Below are 8,385 nucleotides of genomic sequence, written 5' to 3' on the forward strand. Positions count from 1 at the left end.
TTTCTCCTTCAAAATCAACTTGACTATGATTCATTATGAACTCATTTGACTGAGCACGACATTTAAGAAAAAGGGAAGATTTTTGAAATTTATAGTTTAAAATAAGTTTTAAAAATTTACGTGGCTGTAAATCATTCATAAAGTGAATTTATTTCCAAATTAAGAAAGAAGTCATTCATTTTGGTATAGACTAAAAAGAAAATAAGTTCAAATAAATTGAAACAGAGGGAATATAAGTTACGCATCATAATTATGTCAGCATCTTTAAAGAGCTCATGATCCTATAGGTATAAATTTGATTTTGAAGGGCAAAAATTAAAGAGCAATCCATTTTGAAGGGCAAACCTTGCAATTTCTTGATTACTCCCTCTCTCTCTCCCAAATTTAAGTGTCTTGCTTTTTTATTTGGTGTGTCCTAATACAGTCCTTTTCATATATTTAGTAAGTTGACAATTCAAATATAATACATGACACATTTAAACTTACAAAATTCATATTTTAACATATATCATACACATCTTTAAATTAAAATCACAAAATTAATATTTTTTTTTATATTCTTAAATTTTATGTTCAGTAAAATTAAGAAACGTAAATTGAAATGGAGGAAGTAGTAAAATAATAAATCTGGCGGAGTGACAATTCAAAAAAATTTAGAACCCCCGAATAAATCTTTGCTTGTCTCTCTCTTCCCTTCACAGTAACGTTCCTAATTTCCCCATTTTCCTCTCTCTCTCTCTCTCTCTATCTATCGTAGCTCCCAAGTCCCAACAAACACTCACTGCACCCAAGAAAGCATAGAGTAGTAGATTCAAAGGAAGTACAAATCCAAACCCCCCCTTACACTAAAGCAACCAAAAAAAAAAAAAGACAAATCGTTAAACTTGTCCTTCTTCTTCTTAATAATTCCCTAGATCTCTTTAATTTATTTTGCTTTCCACTGAGGGAGTTGAGGTAAAGAGTGTTGAGCTAGGGAAAAACAAGAAGTAGAAGAATCTTTTATATTTGGGTTTTAATAATTGCAGCATTTATGGAAAAAAGCACTCCAGTTAGGAAATCACACACTAACACTGCAGATCTGCTCACTTGGTCCGAAAATCCACCCGAAAATTCTCCGGTCATCGGTTCTGCTGCCCGTTCTCGCCAGGTCAGCATGATAAGAAAAAAAGAGCTGCCCGGTTCACAAAGACTTGTTTTTCTTACTTCCCTCGTTTCAATTTGTTTCTCCTACTCTCCTTTTTTAGAATTAAAAAGAACGGCTATTTCTTTTTTTTTTACAACTCTTTAATTCCAATTTATCACATGATATATTTTGGTACATTCTTTATATCAAAACCGCAAGATCCAAAAGAATTGATTTTTTTTATGTATGTTTCTTACTTTCCTTTGTTTCAATTTATTTGTCCGTTTAAAAAAATGTCACTTTCTTTCTTGACAGCTCTTTAATTCTAAACTTTTCACATGGCATCTTTTAAGATCACAAAATCAAAATAATATTATGGAAAATTTAACATATATTTAGTCCAAGACCACGAGATTTAAAAGTATTTTATCACTTTATCGCACTCCGTGTCAAGTCAAAATCAGACAAACGGAGGGATTATTATTGTTGCGTGTGTTTTTTTGGTTTAAAAGTTAAAATTTTGATTTATTTTTGTTGGTGAAATGGCAGCCGTCGGATGGGATCCAAAAGGTGGTATTTGGAGGTCAAGTGACAGATGAAGAAGTTGAGAGCTTGAACAAGAGGTCAATAGATTTCAGCTTTTGTGATTTTGATTTATTAGTTTTTGTCTTTACTGTTCCTTTTTTTTTTTTTTCGGTATGCTTTTATTTTGTTGATTTTTTCTGAGCAAACGAGAGGGGCATTAAATGCTTGCATGAGCAGATATAGTACGGAGAATTTGTTTGATTGTTAGTATTTTGTTTTTCTCTTATTTTTGGCTGTATATTCTTCACGATTTCAACATTGCATTCTTCTCTGTTCTTTTTTTTTTCTTTCCTTTTTGGTCATATTATTAATTTGTCTAAAGAACTCAAATCGACTAGAATTGATTTAAATGATTTATATAGTCGATCTTGACTAGTTTGGAATGAGGTTTTGTAATATTTGTTGTATCAATTTGACTAATATGTGATAATACCTAAGTCATGGTATTAGACAGAAAAAGATTATTGGATTGTGTTATCAGTCATGGTATTTTGTGCTACAAAAGGTATTTTTTGCTTCAATTATTTGAAATATCTTTTGTAGAGGTCTTCCAAGACTTTTTTTTCTGCTTCCAAATTATATTTGGTTCATGATTTGCGTTCTTTATTGTGTTGTATATTCTTGGTGTCTCAATATCTTTGAATAAGTATGAGTAAAGAATCATTGGAATGCTGTTCCTTCCTAGTTATTTGTTATTTAAGTTGTATTCTATAGGCTTAATGGTTAGGTTTGGCAATGTTTCAGGAAGCCATGTTCAGGTTATAAACTAAAGGAGATGACAGGTAGCGGTATTTTTGTATCTGATGGAGAAAATGGCAATTTAGAATCTGACAGTGCTAATCCCATCCCAAATAGAAGGATGTATCAGGTACATAATTCCCAGTTTGTATATCTAAGTACTTAATCAATTCATCATATATGGTTTTCCCATCCTATATATATAATCTCACAACCTGATTTTTACATCTGCTTTTTGTCTGCAGCAAGCTGTAGCTGGTATTAGTCAAATTTCATTTGGTGACGAAGACTCTGTTTCTCCAAAAAAGCCAGTCACCATCCCTGAAGTGGCAAAGCAGAGGGAACTGAGTGGAACTCTAGAAAGCGAGTCTGAGATGAAGCTGAAGAAACAACTTTCTGATGCAAAGACCAAGGAGCTTGTTGGACATGACATCTTTGCTCCCCCACCTGAAATTCAACCTCGTCCATCTACTGCTCGTGCGTTAGCTTTAAGAGAAAGCATTACCATTGGAGAACCTGCACCAACTAATGTATGTACATCTATCAATTTCCTTATGTTCGCTCTATCCAACTGCATAACCCTGCATTCTGTTTCACGTTCCATGGGGGGTCGCCTTTAATCAATTACTTTGTCTAGCAGCAATTGTAGCTGGAGCAGAAAGGTTGAAATAGGGAAAGAATTGCAAGACTCAGTGCCCCTGTAATAGAACTATTCTTTTTTTTTTTTTGAAATTGGTAACATCTGTAGTAGAACTATTCTTAGGGATCGTTTGATAGGGTGTATATGAATAGAATAGGGTGTATTAGTAATTCTGGCGATATGTTTTATCGACTATTAGGTTTGTTAATTAAGTAACATACATTGCATAATTTCTAAATTTGAATAGGTGTATTTAGAAAAGGAATAGTACTGGTATTAGTTACCAGTTTCAAAAAAAAATTAGTACTGGTATTGTTAGTGCCATGGTTTACTATGTATAACAATAGTATTGAATAGGGTGTATAATACCAAAGCTTTTATCAATATTACTATTTATTATAATTTATAATACCTCATAAGACCCCTTAGTGTTAGTATCTAAATGGTTGCACAATAAACTGTTGATACCCCCGTTTGTCTTTAAATTGATAATAGAGGGTGGTATCAGTGCATGTTATACCATTCTTTCATAAAAAAATCATGGTTTAGCTTAGCTTAACACGAGGACGAGTGAGGCGAGGAGTTCAGTGCTCGGACACTAGTTGTGAATCAATTTATGGTCTTGCTGAACATCTCACTTCTGATTATTTCTCTATCTGAATTCTGATTCCCTCCACCATTCATCAACAAAATATGTTCAGCCTCGCTTTTTTTGGTTTCTTTGGTCTTTCATCAGGGTGATATGCCTGGTGATGAAGTGGTCAAGACGGCCAAGAAGATTCCTGAGAAGAAACTCGCGGAGCTCACCGGAAATGACATTTTCAAGGGCGATAATCCTCCAGCATCAGCTGAGAAGCATCTGAGTTCAGCAAAGTTGCGAGAAATGAGTGGAAGTAATATATTCGCGGATGGGAAAGCAGAATCCCGGGACTTCTATGGCGGGGTTCGCAAGCCTCCAGGTGGTGAGAGCAGCATTGCATTGGTGTAACTTGCTAGGTCTAACTGAATTTACATCCTTAATTGTGTTTCCTTTTTTATCAATTATTTGTAGTTGGGGTTTGGCTTCTGATGTGATTTGACCAGTGTTCTGGAATTTATGTCCTAGGATGATCTTATTTGACATGTCGACCAGAACTAAGAACTTTTGGCTAATTGGGTTGTTATGTTCATAAATCTGTGTTTCTGGTGGACTTTGTTTTTGTGAAGATATGTCATCTGAGTTCAATTAATTAATTAAAATATTTGTGTCATTTTTGTTTTCTTGGTTCATATTTCCTAATGTTTTTGCCATTCGTAATATCACTTTTCTGTTTGGACTCGCACCTCATCCTAAAAGTGAAGTGCCATTTGTAAATACATTTTGGTTCTAAATTTAGTAGGCGTTTGGACCTGAGTTTGGTGATATTTGAAAAAAACTGGTACCAGTGTTGTAGGGAAATCTATTTGTTTTCTTCAAAAGGCGGTTGGAACTAGTTTTTTGAATTTGAAAAACTCAACCAAGTGAGCCTTTATATTTGGTAATGGATGTCTGATCATTCTATTTCTTAGGAATGTGACATTAAACTCCCTCTGGCGTGGCCCTTTCCCTGCTTGAATGCAAAATACTTTGTGCATCGAGTTGTCCTTTTATATAGTGGTGTTAGATGTATCGGCTCGTTCGTATGGGTTATCCATGAACTCTTTTGTACTAAAACAAATCTGAAAAAAGAATGTGAAAGAAATAGCGAATCAACAACACACTCAGTGTAGGATCTGCAAGTGGAGTTTGGAGAGCAGAGCCTTCTTTCACTTGATAAATCAACAACATACTCGGTGTAGTCCTAAAGTGGAGTTTGGAGAGTTGGGCTGTACGCGGACCTTATCCTACCTTTGTGGGTAAAGAGGTTGCTTTGAAAAATATTTAAGGGAAATAAATTGTTTACTTAGAGTAACTGGTCTTTGATGCGCACTTCTAGTTGCTTTAACAATATTATTTCCAGCCCAGTGAGATAACTATTACTGCTATATGACTGTTTTTCACCACATAATGCTTTTCATCTCTTTTGCCTTTTTGGTTAACGGAGAAACTTAACAAAGAATGTGCTTATGCTAAAATAAATTAGGTAAATTTCGATGTGAAATTACAAAGGACAATCTCCATTCAAGATTAGAGCTCGAGACAATTAGTGAGCTATGCATATTATCACCTAGACAAATATATTGTCTTCGCATTACATGACGTGGTTTGGTGATATTCGTAGCTGCTGAAAGGTGAGGAATGTAGTTAGGACTTAGGTGGAGTCTCCTTTTAAAAACTATTGTAATTCATTTTTTCTCTATTGTATCCTCACTCACCTGTCAGTACCGACAAGTTCAGAATATTAAAAAAGCATAGACTAATCTGTTCAAGCTATCACAGGCTTTTCAAAACGTGTAAGTCTATCACATAAGTCATACTTATGACTGGATGAATTTAATTTCAACCTTTTCACTTCCCCAATCCCTTTATAATTTTTTTTTCTTTTTATATAGAGGGGATGGACCCTTCATAAGGAAAGAGATGACAATTTAAATTTGAACTACACTCAAGTGATGCATGATGAATTTGCAAATAGTCGTTGCAACGTTTATCTGTTAAATGTAACTATTATTGAACATTTGGGACGACATAAGTGGTTCACCTAACGCAAGATACAGGAGGGCTGGACGTTCGATATTCAGTTCGGTATTTTTAAAGTTCGGATTCGGTAATTGAAAGTATATACCAAATACCGAACTTTCAAATCTCGGTTCGGTAATTCGGGAATCGGTAAATTAAATTTCGGTTCGGTTCGGTATTCGGTAATACCATTTTTTTGCTAGCAGATGCATTCATTCACCATTAAGCTTAGAGTTCACATCATAACTGCCAACTCCCAAAACTTAAAAAATAAAAGTCAGCACCACACGGTTCAGATATATAAGATTTTGATAAGGACATTCATAAGCATAAGAACACAATAACTATAAACCATCATAAGATCACTCTCAGAATATTATTTTCACACAAGTGATGTAGACCGGACAATGGATGAAACCGCCAATAACCAAAATTCTGCAGCACAATGTACAAAATTGGCTACTAAAACAAATTTAAGTAGACATTAGATAATGGTTGAAGGGAATGTTCTCTACAGCTCATTCCCATCATCATAAAATTATTTTACCTTATCATAAAGCAAATGTTCTCTAGAGCTCCTCTTGCTACAATAAATTGAAGATACAATTCACAACGCTGTAGGTACTTAAGAAAGGAAAGGATGCCAATGGCTCAACCCAAGATCACCCGAAGTAGCAGCAAATCGCATTAGCAGATTAGGGATTTTTTGTGTGTGGGTCGAAATTGAAGAACTGATGGGTATTGAAGAAAAAAAGATTTGGAAGTTGGAGATGAGGTGAAGTAGAACTGATGGCCGTGAAAGTGGTGAGACTGGTGGATGGTTGGAGATGAGGAGAATTAATAGAGAAGGAGACTGGTGGATGGTGGGTGGTTTTTAGGGATTGGATTTAGTGTGAATTGATTCAGTGAACTGATGGCATGGCATGGGCTATGGGTAATGGGTAATAGGTATAGATTTAAGACTTTTACTCCTATAGTCTATTGGGTTTGAGCTAGACCGGAAATTTATTTACAATGGGCCTTTAGCCCTTTACTCCATTAGGCCTTATTGGTATTAATTTCGGTATTCGGTAAATACCGAATACCGAACGGTATAATTATAAATACCGAATATCGAAATTGAAATATTAAATTTTATATTTCAGTTCCGAATATCGAAACCGAATACCGAAATACCGAAATAGCCGGTTCGATTCGGTAATTCGGTTTTCGGTATTTTATGCCCAGCCCTAGATACAGCCGTCTGCCAGGAAAATTGCGATATACAAAGAAACCTCTGGATCTGTAAATCAGAACCTTATCAACAATCACCTTAACTCAACTAATTTGTCTAAAAAAAATTTAATTAAATTTTTTAATTGTTTTTAACCATACCCTTAATATTAAAGCGTAATTCTCTTAATACTGCTCCTCAAAAAGCATTTAATAGTCAAATATTGAAATGGTGACAACCATTGGAAAACTAACAGTGTTCACACTTAAAGGAATCAATATTTCTTCAATATTCATCTCTTTGTCTTAGATAAATAGTCTCTTCCCCTGTGAAGATTAAGAATAAGGAAAAGTTACATATTTGGCCGCTTATAAAAAATAATTATAAACTGCTAGCCACATAAATATAAAAATATGTTAATTATGTATATTGTATTTACATAAACATTAATATACAAAAAAATATAAATTTATCAGCTACTATTTTGATGGGCGGCTATAATCCCAAAAAATAATGCATATTATTTAGAGGAAAAAAAATCAACCGTCTTTAAATAGAGGAAACTTAGTCAACTATACATTATATTTATTATTTTCTTAATCGTGAAAAAAGTTAAACGACGGTTAAAAGGGGACGGAAGGAGTACTTCCTCCGTTCTATTTATATGAACCTATTTAACTGAGCACGATATTTAAGAAAAAAAATTATGATGTTAAACATGTCATTACATTTGTATGACTATAAAATCTTCTCAAAAGGATCAAATGAGAATTTAAATTTAAATTATTTCTAATTTTAGAATGAAGTACTAATATTTTAAACGGTTAAGAAATGAAATAAGTTCACATTAAAATGAAGGGAATAAACTTAATCGTTGAGTTGACTTGGGTTGATCTATCTCAATTTCAATTTTGGAAGAATCATAACAGGAAATTGCTTATCTATACATTTTCACAATTTGCTTATTACCTCCTTGCCTCTTTATCATTGATGAAATCAAATTGGCATTCAACTGAAATTGTGGAGAGGAAATCGATTAATGGAATGGGCTGTGGGCCTAATGGGCTTGTGAAACTTTTCCAAGATCTCACGAGAACACCTTTAAGTTCCAAATAATTTTCGGTTGAAATGAAATATCTTTGGACATACTCTTGTCTATTTCTCATTTGGAATAATGGTTTTGGATTGTCACGAATTTTAAAATGTTAATTTGACTTATATGTACTCAATGAAAATGAAAAATAGTAGTAGTAATAACTTGATAAGATTGTTTGACAGATAACAATCATATCAAAATTTAAATTTTGATTTCTTGAAAGTTGTAAAAGTACTTATCCTCTCTCTCCTATGAGATTCTAGTCACTTGTCAATCTAGTCGTTTACACATCTTTTAAGAAAACATTAATTATAAGAGTTATTTGACTAAGTTATCTTTATTTATTTTTTCA

The 8,385-nt window shown here is 33.7% G+C and overlaps 1 protein-coding gene across 1 annotated transcript; it reads left to right on the forward strand.

Annotated features, from left to right (window-relative positions):
- Positions 1-678: 678 nt before the first annotated feature.
- Positions 679-4,336, forward strand: LOC132627495 (uncharacterized). The gene is made up of 5 exons (XM_060342872.1): positions 679-1,147; positions 1,673-1,746; positions 2,453-2,576; positions 2,692-2,976; positions 3,823-4,336. The coding sequence occupies exons 1-5, from the start codon at positions 1,031-1,033 to the stop codon at positions 4,072-4,074; spliced, it is 852 nt and encodes a 283-aa protein (XP_060198855.1). The 5' UTR covers positions 679-1,030; the 3' UTR covers positions 4,075-4,336.
- Positions 4,337-8,385: the final 4,049 nt, after the last annotated feature.

The sequence above is a fragment of the Lycium barbarum genome, chromosome 2, assembly GCF_019175385.1.
Source record: "Lycium barbarum isolate Lr01 chromosome 2, ASM1917538v2, whole genome shotgun sequence".
NCBI lineage: Eukaryota > Viridiplantae > Streptophyta > Magnoliopsida > Solanales > Solanaceae > Lycium > Lycium barbarum.

Coding starts and splice junctions, on each gene's coding strand:
- LOC132627495 (XM_060342872.1), top strand. CDS start 1,031: ATGGAAAAAAGCACTCCAGTTAGGAAATCACACACTAACACTGCAGAT. Junction 1,747..2,452: donor GTTGAGAGCTTGAACAAGAG/GTCAATAGATTT, acceptor GCAATGTTTCAG/GAAGCCATGTTCAGGTTATA. Junction 2,977..3,822: donor GAGAACCTGCACCAACTAAT/GTATGTACATCT, acceptor GTCTTTCATCAG/GGTGATATGCCTGGTGATGA.